The 12,453-nt window shown below is 35.2% G+C and overlaps 1 protein-coding gene across 2 annotated transcripts in view; it reads left to right on the top strand.

Annotated features, from left to right (window-relative positions):
- The window catches only part of Vps13D (vacuolar protein sorting 13D), a 57,121-nt gene that overhangs the window by 23,283 nt on the left and 21,385 nt on the right, over nucleotides 1-12,453 (top strand). For both annotated transcript variants that reach the window (XM_019041260.2, XM_019041259.2), the window contains exons 18-32: nucleotides 270-539; nucleotides 996-1,164; nucleotides 1,774-1,938; nucleotides 2,417-2,683; nucleotides 2,892-3,093; nucleotides 4,304-4,580; nucleotides 5,298-5,434; nucleotides 5,955-6,213; nucleotides 6,763-6,935; nucleotides 7,337-7,538; nucleotides 7,996-8,245; nucleotides 8,533-8,704; nucleotides 10,195-10,387; nucleotides 11,292-11,656; nucleotides 12,050-12,281. In XM_019041260.2, the coding sequence (XP_018896805.2) occupies nucleotides 270-539; nucleotides 996-1,164; nucleotides 1,774-1,938; nucleotides 2,417-2,683; nucleotides 2,892-3,093; nucleotides 4,304-4,580; nucleotides 5,298-5,434; nucleotides 5,955-6,213; nucleotides 6,763-6,935; nucleotides 7,337-7,538; nucleotides 7,996-8,245; nucleotides 8,533-8,704; nucleotides 10,195-10,387; nucleotides 11,292-11,656; nucleotides 12,050-12,281 (3,333 nt within the window). The remainder of the gene's footprint in view (nucleotides 1-269; nucleotides 540-995; nucleotides 1,165-1,773; nucleotides 1,939-2,416; nucleotides 2,684-2,891; nucleotides 3,094-4,303; nucleotides 4,581-5,297; nucleotides 5,435-5,954; nucleotides 6,214-6,762; nucleotides 6,936-7,336; nucleotides 7,539-7,995; nucleotides 8,246-8,532; nucleotides 8,705-10,194; nucleotides 10,388-11,291; nucleotides 11,657-12,049; nucleotides 12,282-12,453) is intronic.

The following is a 12,453-nucleotide window of genomic DNA, read 5'->3' as shown; positions in this document are numbered from 1 at the left end:
GCCAATAAAATACATTTTTAATATTTTCTAAATTTTGCAATTACCTACCTTAAAAAATTATGGACATAAATTTTACAAGTTTGGAAAAAAAAATGGAGACTTCAGATTAAATCTCTGGATCTTTTAGCCTTTCTTTACTGAACAGCAATTAAGTCTGGTTGTAAAACTAGGGCATAATGTTAGAAAATAGGTCCATATGAGGTAATGAAAGTCATCTCTTTTGTATTCTATCCTCGCATTAATTTTTTGTTGTAATCCTATATTTTCAGGAAACGATCTAGTCGTAGAAGGCTCTCTTGGTGGTCTGCAAGTTTTAGATCTAACGCCTGAGGGCCAAACTCATCAGCGCATCATTAGTTTTGGAAGAGATCCTCTAACAGAGCCAGAGAATACGGACTTATTTTCATTCCTCTCTTCAGATTTATATTCGATGGCCAACTCACAATCAGATAAAAAACAAGAGACTGGCGCAATTCAGGCTTTAAGTTTTAAAATTAAGAGACCTTTACTCGAACAAAGTAATTCCCAAAGCCAACAAGGTAATCTTTCTCTTACAAATTTTGTGCATGCTTATGAAGAATAGTGTATTGGAATTAATAATATGTAGTACATTTTTCATATGAATTTTGCTGGCTTAGAATTCATAGACTTTGAAGCTGATCACATTAATTTTTTTAATATTTTTACACAGAGGTTTTTACGAAGCCTATTACGGTTTTTGTGGTTCCAAGGTTAGATTGTATCCATAATTATTTTGTTGTATCATTATAAATAATTTGAAACTCTTTGTGCCACAATTTTTTTTTTCCTTCAAAACCAGCAGAAAAAATTAAGTCGGATAGATCACAGATCATCAGTAAGCCAGCGAAATATATGTAGTCTTAAAATTATATTTGAGGGGTATTCATGTTTTAAACTATGTACTTATCAAGTTATAATGTAGATTTTTCGAGGTTATAGTAAGTAATAATGCATGTTTTCTTTGGTCTCCACAGATTTTGCGGATGTTTTTGTTAAATTGGCCTCTGTATGGTACACCCATTCTCCTCATTTTATTTGTGAGTTGCGCTCCTGTGCCACTGAATTTAAGCAATATCTCACCAATCTAGCGAGGCACATAGCATCTTCCGCAACGGAGATGGCTATGGGTCTTGTACATTCCAGGTAGGCAAAAAAATTTACTTGTGTTCATATTAAAAAATAAAAAGAATAAAAAAACTTTTGCTTCTAAGATATGTGAAATAAAAAAGATATTCTCATGGCAGAGGAAACTTTTCTTTACCAGGCTACGAATCAATTTTGTATTATTTTCTTCTTCTTTGTATTTTTGTCAGGCTTTACTATTGAAGGAGTGCCTTATCAAAGACATAATTAAATTGCTAATTTTCATGAAAGTATTCCTGCTTTTTTTTCCTAAAGTTTAAATTTACACTCAATTTTAAGCGACGCCTTCATTCATGTACCATCTAATATGATAGAAAGGAAAAATTTTAAAATAATTTTAAATTCAAAATAAGAAAAGATTTAGCTTGTATCATGACAAGTACTTGAATTAAAGCTCAGCTATCACATTTTGATGCTCTTTTTAAGGATTTAAAATTATCTGCTACCGAAACTTTAACCAACAGAAAATCTTATGGTGAAATTAACGAATGCCATTTTTTTATTTTTTTTATGTAGAAATAAGAACCCTTTTTTCTCGTATTTAGTTTCCATCTGTTTGCAAACTAAAAAGTCACTCCATTAAGATTGTTTTTCCTCCAATATTTTCAGGGCTGACTCCTTGGCGCAAAGCCTTTCGATGAGTAGCAAACTTTCCTTGTATGGTTCCTCTTTTGATGTACTGGCCTCCCCTCAAAAGAGGCGTAGAAGTATATCGCAATCCTCAGATTCTCCTAGTATTATTTGTGAAGAAGAAACTCCGAATATCAATATAAGGTAATTTTTTAGTAGAAAATGGTCTTTTTACATTTGATAATACTTATCATATCAAATTTCAATGAAGGTTATTGAACTTTTAAAAAAATTAAGGTACAACGTATGACGCATGCAAGGACAGAATTAGCTTGGTTCAACATGAAATTGCGCCCACCTGTTTTTAACGTAATTTACTGTTGTATTTTGACTTTTCTTTCTTCAGTTCCTCTTTTTTTAACTTTTTTTGACACGTGTATCTTTTCATTTTGTTTCCACACATTATTTTTAGCATCACATCTTTCCTTTGTATTTGTGTTTAGCAGAACTTCTGGAAGGACTGTAGTTTAACATCTGCTAATACAGCAATTGTATCACATTATTTTGAACTTTGATTCATTTTTAAAAAGTCTCTAAGCTTTATTCTTACCTCGCAAATCCATTCATCTTTACTGAGTATTCTTAAGAAATAATTTTTTGTTATCGTCGTTATTGTATTCAGGTTGGACATAATCATGGACAGTCCAGTGTGCGTTCTGCCGCGATCAACGAGTAGTCATGAGGTTTTAGTTGCTCATCTTGGACGAATTTCAGTCACCAACAGTCAACCTTTTTACGGCGAAACCCCTTGCACCTGGAAAGAGGAACTGGACCTTTGGGCTCACAACAAAGAAAAATATCTAGTCGAAATTCGGGATATGAATCTCCACTCTCTTGATATCCAACCAAGAATTCTCTCTTCTACCAATCGGAACCAAAGCAGCTCACAGTAAGTATTTTTGTATGTGCCCAGTAATTAAACTTGTTTTTAAAACACAAACAGCACAGACACACTGAAAAACTTGTCTCTCTGTTCTGAGAGCGAACTGTCCGTAGGTTTGATTGTCTTGTTGACTTACTATCGATTTTTAGCCAAATTGACCCTCGCATATCTAATGTTTTGAATATTTGTTAACGATGAATTGTTTTGTTACCAGTTTATCCCTGTCAGAGAGTCATTTACTTCCGGCTGCCAAGCTCTATAACTGCTTAGCTGATAGCAAACCTGTACTTCACGATACAGCAATAGACCTGCACATCGAACGTGAGGTTGGGCGCAGTATTATGAAACAATCTCTGGAAGATAGTATTTTGCTTGATGGAGTCGATTTTAACGTTGAAAAATTGGACACCTTAAGCGTAAGTTAAAGCTTGTTTATCCATTACTGCTTCCTCTTTTTTTCATTCATTTATTTCTAATCTGAAGTTAAATTACTTTTATTCCAAAAATTAAAATGGGCCTGTTGCAAACTTTTGCTAGAGCAAAACTAAGAGTTGTTTCCTGCAGATAATGCCCCAAAAATCACGATGAGCGCATCGGCAAAGTCTGAAATGCACTCATAACTTCACAATCTGCGTAAGATATTTGCGGTTTTTTGAGCTTCCCGCTTCGGAAACGATACTACGGTACAGGTGAACATTTTGTTAGAGGAGTCGTTCCATTGGCGACAATACTCATCATGGCCGACGCCAGTCCGCCAAAACACGTGTGATGGGACGAGATAACACCTGAACAGGATTAAACCATAACAATCGGCGTGTTTACGTTCATATTTTCCTCGCCCGCCTTAATTGACCTTGAACTCTCCTCGAATTACGTGAGGAACTGCGCAAGCGTCGGCCATGATGAATATTGCCGACGATGGAGCGACTCCTCTAACAAAATGTTCACCTGTGCAGTAGTATCGTTTTTGAAGCGGGAAGCTCAAAATAACGCAAATTTCTTACGCAGATTGTGAATTTATGAGTGCATTTCAGACTTTGCCGATGCGCTCATCGTGATTTTTGAGGCATTATCTATAGGAAACAACTCTTCATTCTGCTCTAGCAAAAGTTTGCAACAGGCCCATTCTGATACTGTCTGGTTTTAAACAAAAGGATAAAAGAATAACTTCCCTTTCATTAATGTATTCCTCAGTTGTATTTTTCCTAATTTAAAATTTGTTTTTGAGTCTTGTCATGGTTTTTTTTAGCCAATGCTCTTCTTTCATAATTTTCTCTCTTGGAATCAAAGTTTCAAGAAAAAAACTTCCCTGTTTATTTGAGATGTCAGAGGTAGCTTTTCAAAGTTTGCTACATTCTGTAAGGCTTTTTCTGGAAATTATTTTGCTCTATAAAAGTTACCGCCCTCCGGTTTCATTAAAGCATTTTTTCATCCCTCAAAAATTCTACCTCCCCCCCCCCCAAAAAAAAATAAAAAAAAATAATAATAAGGTAAGGTCTAGATATTTTTCAGTTAAACCTATCTTACCTAATATGACCTGAGATTTGGTATTCTATGATCCTGTTTTCTCCTCACCCATCTTAACTAAAATCTGTAATAACATTTGTCACCAATTTATTGTTTCAGATTTCTGGATCTGTGATAACCTCATTAAAAGTTTCTTTGGCTCGTCAGCAATACCTTCAACTCTTGGATACGGCTAATTATTTACTCACAGCTGACTATCGTCCATCCCCATCTCTGATCACAGCCCCGAACATCAGCTCAAAGTTAGATAACATCGAAGAAGAGAGATCAGCGTTGTCCACCTTGGAATTAGATCCATCTTTAAGGCATCGAATATTGAGTCATCTCACTGTAAATCACGTTGATAGTGCCAATAAACAGTTTTTAACTTTGAATGGTAAGTGAGTCAATTGTATTTTCAAGTGAAATTCTATCAATTTTAACAGTTATTCCAAACCCAGCAGAAAAGAAAATTTTAAAAAAATATTACTATTAAAATGAAATAACAAGATTACAAAATAAAAAAAATTAAGAAATAACACAAATTGATTCTGAAAAAAGGCGATCCTGTTTTCTATAAAAAATAGATGCAATATGCATAATATCAAAAAATTAAATCAATACATTTTTATAAAAATAGCTTGAATGTATGTCTTTTGCTGTCAGTTTTTACTCCTTCAGTTTTTTTTTTATGTTTTTTTTAATTGACATTTTGAGAAGCATCACCAATTTATAAAAATCTGTCTAAATTTTTCATCCAGGATAGAATATCAACGGAAAATAATCAGGATAATATCAGTAGATTTGATCAAACTTAACTCAGTTGTAAACTTAAAGCCCCAAAAATTGATAGAACACTGGCGTAAAAGATTATTCTCAGTATAAATCATCGCTCAATTTTATCATACGTAGTTTTAAAATTTTGGGTAAAAAAATACGAACTGCTGCGAACATTAGATGGTGAGACTTTCCATCACCTAATTTAGTGTCTCTGGTGAAGCTAATAAATGTTGCGTTCAAATCAGGGTGCAAAGATGTAACACACAAACCTAACTGTCTAAAATTTCAATGTTTAATCAATTTCATTTGCTGATTAGTAATGTCTCTCTTACAGTTGCATTCGATCTACCAGTTTTTTCAATGGAATTGAAGGCTGACTTAGGTTCTGGCGAGCAAGGGCTTGTCGACCTCTCTTTTCAAAATCTTTCCGTCTCTTATGATCGCTCTCTCCCGCATGAAACTAACCTTCAGGTGAGACTTTTTGATGTTTGCATCAACTTCTCTTCCTCTTTTTTTTTGGAAAAAAGATGAAAATGAAGTGTATGCAACCTCCTTTATACGTTTCATAGAAATGTGCAGCGATAGGCTTTCAAACAATTTTCAAGCAAACCAGAATTTTTTATTTGATACTGAAAAATTTATAATTTTATCGAACAAAACTTCAGTATCCACCAATTAGCAGGGTTGCCGCAGTTGGGAAATACCAAGAAACAATAAATGTTGCTTTAAACTATTGAATTAAGTATATTTAACCATCTAGTATATCTTCAATTGTCAGGAAAATCGGGGAAATGTCAGGGTGTTTCATTTTCTAAATTTTGGATTGACTTCACACATTAAAAAATCCGTAACTCAATTTTTTTTGTTTCCTTAAAAGTTCTTAGTTTTCTAGTCGGACTCTTTTCAAAGCAAAACATCTAATTCTCCTTCATTTTGCTTTTTTTCCACCCTTTTATCTACAAATAACCGTGCTTCATCGTACATTTTTCAGGTTTCTTTGAGGTCCTTTGTCATGGAAGATTTATCTCAGGAACAAGATTCAAAACACAGATTCATAGTTCAGTCTCTCAATTCATCTCAATCAAGGAGCCTTGAAATCCCAAGTTGTACGTATTTATCAACGTCTTGTCCAAATCTTTTACCTCATCAACTCTCCAAGATGCAGACGCAAACATTTTGCGGCTCATTGCCGGATCACCTCCACACTGAAATGATTCTCGGTGCCCCAAGACAGTCAACTCTTCCAACAGGTTTGTTTCTTGTTGTTTTTCAATTAGTATTTTACTAAATTGCAACATTTAATGTCCTGTTTTTCTTTTTTACCCGTGCTGTGTATTTTTCAATCTCATAATTAATCCAAAAAAATGTTTGTAACTTTTTTGCTTAATTTTTTGTGAACGTTCTTCATCAGCAAATTATTTTGACTTTGAATGCTCAAAATACATCAGGCTTAACTGATATGTCTGTGGCAAATATTAAAAAATTCATCACATGAATTTGGGTTATCAAATCTCCAATTTTTGTCCATTTTTTTATGTCAGATTGCATCTAGAAACATTTAAACCTTTGCTAATTTTTTACATTCTTTCAGTAAATTGGTAATCAGTGACACAAAGCTTTTTGCGCACAGTATTAATCTTCAAATTATCTGCTGATCTGATAAATCATTTTGAGATTTCTTCTCTGAACATGTTATTCATTTTTGTTTTCATCATCTTGGTTCATTGTCCCTTTTAAAAATTAGGAATTTTGAATATTGTTTCTGTTTAAAATTCATTATTTCTTCCTCTTTTTATTAGGTATATCCATAAGACCTACCAAACCATCAAGACAGGATCCGAGCGAATATCCGAGCACTCCTCCGCCATCACCTCGCAACAAATCATCCCCGCCCTTATTCCCGGAAGAAAACCTTGTATCCATCAATGTTTTAATGTATGATGAGGAAGCATCTCAAAGAAAAGCTAATAATGTGAGTTCTTTTCTTATTCTTATCATTTTGTTTAGTCATTAAGAAAGGAATTCTAAAGATATTAATATGGAAGAGGATAAATTTGAACCAAATATAACCGAATTCACTTTGCTCCTTAAGTTTGAAGTAAAGTCTCACCAATATGGTGACATAAATTGCTTTTCAATTCATTCTAAATACATGTAATTTCTTATTGGATTAAAAGTTCATTCTCGAATTCTAATTCTAACTCAAATTTTCTCATACATTTGATCTCGTTGGCTGTCTCATCTTTTGAATCGATCAATCTCACGAATTTAATTTCAAGGTCATCAAATTTTTTATTCATTAAATTTACATGAAGTTCCATTAATACACATTTAAAGTTAATCATAAATCTTTTTTTTTTTTTCATTTTTCAGGTCTACAAGAAAACTGCTGTTGATTTCAATAGTTTAGATGTCATCGTCAATGTAGAGTCATGGGTCGTTGTTTTGGATTTTTTCGGTATCAGCTCCCCAGATGTTGAACCGAGACCTGTCGCAGACCCCAAGAAAATAAATCTCAATGCTCGCATGAATCAACCAAGTGTTAATTTAGAGCAAACTAAGATAGATGATCAGAGTAAGGGTTCCGTTGACTTTCAGCGTAATTTACTTACTAGCTTTATTAGCTTTTTTAGCTTTATTTTACTAGCTTTATTTGTCTTTTATTGCCTCTCTTTCATTTTCTTCAACATAAATGGTGTGAATAGTAATTTTCAAATTGAAATAATTCAAAATATTGTGTTTAAGTTTAATTTCTGCACAAGTCTAGTTTTGCAAAAACTCCTGACATTCTATCTAGTGAAGTTTGGAAGGGGCTCTCAGCTCAAAATTTTTCTCTGACAGTATTATAATAATAAGTAATCTGTCGTAAGTTACATTCGACAGTCGCCCTTTAGATACTCGACTGTAAAATAGTTACCTTTTCTTTTCTTAATGAGCAGTTCCACTCATATCTTTAAACTTAATTTTGGAGTATTGAATCGATCAACAATTCATCTCATCTTTTTTTTCTAATTCCTTTTTCTTCTGTTCAGGAGCTATCAAAGAGGAGGAGAAGGCGGAGCTGACTGTTAGCATTTGCTCACTTTCCTTGATCCTCAACAAGACTGAATATGAAATCGCCCGCGCCAATGTTTCCAATTTACAAGCAGTAGTTTTAAGTTCCCAGTCAGCAACCATAGTTGAGGGTACTGTCAACTCGCTGAACCTTTACGACCTTACATCGCATAGGGGACTGTATAGCAATCGCTTTATCACATCGGATCTGAATATTCATCTCTTTCGGTAATTAACAAGATTTTTTCGTCTCTATTTTAAGACAAATATAAGCATCTTAAGCTGTAATACTAGAGTGAAAAAAAAACCATGTGATGAGAACCCTCAAAAAAAGTAATCAAACTTCTGAGAATGGCTATCCATCAACTAATGTACGTTTCACATGTGAGCCATGGAAAATGTGCACATCAATCAATCAATATGCTTAAAAATCTAGCATTGGAGCTAAAATCCACCTGAACTTTGAAATCTCCTGCTCGATTGTGCCAATGATTCCAATCGTTTTTATGTTGCAGGTACAGTGATAGGAGCTTAAGGCATTTACGAGAATTTGACACTCATCTGAAACTAGTCATGTCCTCCGTTGTTTATGTCCACTCCCAACGCTTTGTCACAGAGCTTCAAGCATACTTTGCTCATTTTAACCGACTGCAACGGGTTCTTGGTAGTATTCGCTCTTCAACAAAAGTAAGTACTTTTTTATTGAGTTTTCTTCTAAAACTGTAGTGTGTAATGCTAATTTTTAAATTCTTCCATAAGAGTCTGATAATGAGATAATCTGTTATTCAAAGAAAGCATTCAATTTTTGAGTTGATGTTGTTATCTAGTGTGATAGTCAAGTATGTATTACATACAATTTATGCAGTCATTTTATTTTTTTAATTTGACTTTGATCAGTTATCTGTTTTTATTTTTATTTTTTATTTTTTATACAGTCTTAAAAGAAATTAAGCTTATTGAGCATTAAGAAAGAAAAAAAGAATCTGTCCACTGTGTTTACTTCTTGGAAAGTAAAATATTTTTTTCTTCCACAGACAGCAATCTTCAAATGTGAAATCTGATCATTTCTTGTTTTTTCTTTCTTAGTGAATCAATCAAAAAAAATTCTAAAGTTGAAAATTTTGTTGTCATAAGCTATTTTGGGCGCTTCTGGGTACCAGATGCGCCCTTTCCAACCGTTCGACTCCCCCGATGTAACATGTACTATACTACATGCCCTTTTGCCTTATGGGTAATGACGCCATTCTGGTACACCCGGGAAAATTTGATTTTTTTCTGCATCTGGTATTCGTAAAAGTTTTCGTGAAATGTTTTGCTTTTAAGCATAACAATCTCGCACGGACGTATTACCTGGTTAAAGTATTTTAGGGCCTCCTTATGCTTTAAATACTTATATCTGAGGCAGTACTTTCAGATCGATTTGAAAATATTACGAACAGTCACGTGATCTCTTCATTTTAGTGACGTATTACTGTGCTACTTTGTGATTGGTTCATTTTATTGGCGCAGCATCGACACGTCAGCTGTTTGCGGCATTGAGCGGAAGGTTTAAGGTTATGTCATGGACCATGAGAATGAATAAGGACCCCCAACTCCAGTTAGCGGAGACATTAGCGCTGCCTATATTTTCATCCATGGCCGATGTCACCGCCGGCCGGCCGGTCCCTCTCTTCCCCGCGACCCGCGCTTCCCCTCCCCCTGGCTGAACTCCTCTTCACGCGGCCCCGCTCCCCCGCGACCTGCGCGCCCTACCTCGCGGCGTCGCGACGCCGCTGTCCGCTAGATCGCGTTGACGCACCAGCTTTAGAGGTTCCGCCGCTCTTTCCCGTCGTCTGATTTACAGTGGATCCTTTATGTTTCCATTATCCACCAACTTACATTCGTCGCAAAGTGCTTGTGGAAAGTTTCAGATCTTCGCGGTCGATCTGTAGTTTTGAAGGGTTTTGCGGTTGAAGAAGAATCCCACTTCAAATTCTATCTTCGTCAGTCTTCGGGTACATAAGTTGGTAGTAATATGCTTTGTCAAAGAAGCGCCCTTCAACGCTTGGGCGTTGGAACTGCTTGTTTATAATTGTAAACTGTTGGTTTCATATACAAAGGAAAAATTCTCACCTAGATCCCATTTGTCTCCCAATAACCTTAATTCCAATATTCAATTTGAGTTTTGACCATTTCAGATTCAAGGTGATCCAGTCGGTTCTCGCATATCTCTAGAAATCTCTGCCAAAACTCCAGTCGCTTTGGTCCCTGTCAGCTCCCGGAAACCGGATCTACTAATTGCAGACTTAGGGAAATTAACAGTGAACAATACTTTTAAATGGTGCGGTGATATTGGAACGTTAAGCTACCTGAAACTAGATCAATTTGAAGGTAATTTCATTAAACAAATATTTTTTGAGTGTTTCCTTCTCGAATGTACCTTTATTTAATTTTAATGGAATGAGTAATATTGTAGGTTTTTCTTTTGAATAATAATCACAATTAGGTAAAATAATTAAATTAATTTTCTCTGAAAATTACTTAAATCACCTAACTAGGTACATCAACCAGATGATTCAATGTATAAAAGTCTCAATTGGACGTATTTCTACCAAACAGACCTATGTGGAGGTGAGAAATATGGGGTGTGCTCTAGAAAGCTGCATAGGAAGCAATGTAAAAGTGGGCGTGATTCCTTTTGAAGAATTGGAAAAGCGGGATTTTACATTCTATCAAAGAGACCTATGTGCCAACTGAATGCGGAACTCATGAGCCGCGGGCATGGCAAAAGAGCGTTGTGAACAGGGCTCATGAGTTAAAGCGCCCAGACGAAGATCGCGCTCCTCGCTCCCCAGCTCGATCATTGCCGCTGAATTCACTGGCGCTTTATTATTCCCATTCACTCTTACGGCCAGAGAACTAACGAGCACACCCCACATTTCTCACCTGCACATAGGTCTGTTTGGTAGAAATACGTCCAATTAAATTGAGAATAGTTTCAATTCAAGTGCCATCCTCTTTCCAACTGATACTAAAAACTAAAAGTCCTTCACTGAAAAAAATCTCTGATTTCATGTAAATCAAGTGAAGATCTTAGTTTTCTCTAACTTTTTTGTGACGTAAATTCTACAGAACTTTCATTTAAAATCCTTACCAACAAAGAATGTCATATTAATCAACAACAGATTTGAAAATTTACTCCTGTAGGATTATTTTCAGATATTTGTCAACATTACTCGTGAAGAAAAATCTGAAATTTTTCAAACTAATTGTGTGCTATTTTTTGTTCTTTCAGAAAACGAGAGATGTTTGCTAGACGTATCCCAAATCGAGTTACTGAACATGGATCTCTATGCTGGATCGCTTCTGTCTTGTGGTTTCGTTGCCAGTGTTTCCAACAGTTCATGTGTGCTGTTTGGTGGCTATTTAATTGAGAAGAAAGGACCTAGTTTGCTGCAAGAAAAGTGCGAATTGAAACTACAAGTCGAGCGCAATCTAATGTCATCAGTTACTAAAATCGTGCCAGATCTTAGTATAAGAGGAAATATCACAACCCTAGCAATAAGATTGGATGTACCCCAATACCGGTTGGTGAGAGGACTCTTAACTTACAACATTGGAGAAAACGTTGCTGAAATTTATCAGACTATTCCAGTTCAAGTAAGTCATTTTACTTTTCCGTTAAGTCTTTTTTCCTATGATCGTGCACTTGCTCAACTGTATTGGTTGTCAAAGTGATGTGAACAGGGTTTCTGGCGGTCTGGAAAATCTGGAAAGTGAAGGGAAGTGGAGGGTTTTGCCTTTTTGCGCTTAGCAGAAGTCAGCGTAATGAAAAATAAAATACATCTAAATAGAAGTTTCGTTCAGTAATTAGGGAAAGTTCAAGATTTTGAAGATTTTGTAGCCAGAAAAAAGCAGAAAAAGTCAGAGAATCGAAAAATGAAGAAGTTATGGAAACCCTGTGTCAGAGGACAGCCTTTGGGCAAGGTAAATAATTAATTTTTGAACTCACTTTTTGACTAAGTCCACTCTAAAAACTGTATTTTCTTCTAGGATGACGAAGCCTCTGCTCATGACCAAGTTTGGACAACCCAGTCAATACTATTGGATCTTGTCGATGTCAGTATTACCTTGCTTAGTGATTACTCAGAAACTGATATCGTTCAACCAATAGCCTGTATAAACTTCATCAAGTCAAAATTAACTGTTGAATCTTTCAGCGATCTGTCTCAAGATATCGACCTTCTCTCCCAAGAAATTCTAGTCATTGATTCAAGGTTCCAAAGTAAGTATTGAAGTGTCTTTTAATTAAATTAGAGTTGATTATTCAACCTTTTTGAGTGGGAGATAGTAACTACATATCTTGTTGCACTGAAAACAAATCTGAATAAAAGCCGCAAAATGTAGTTTGGAGTGTGAGAAACATCATGAAGCATCCTTTTTAATGAATTGTATAC

The sequence above is a fragment of the Bemisia tabaci genome, chromosome 9 (assembly GCF_918797505.1).
Source record: "Bemisia tabaci chromosome 9, PGI_BMITA_v3".
NCBI lineage: Eukaryota > Metazoa > Arthropoda > Insecta > Hemiptera > Aleyrodidae > Bemisia > Bemisia tabaci.
Note: the sequence above shows the minus strand (reverse complement) of the source record. Positions and strands in the feature narration are given on the sequence as shown.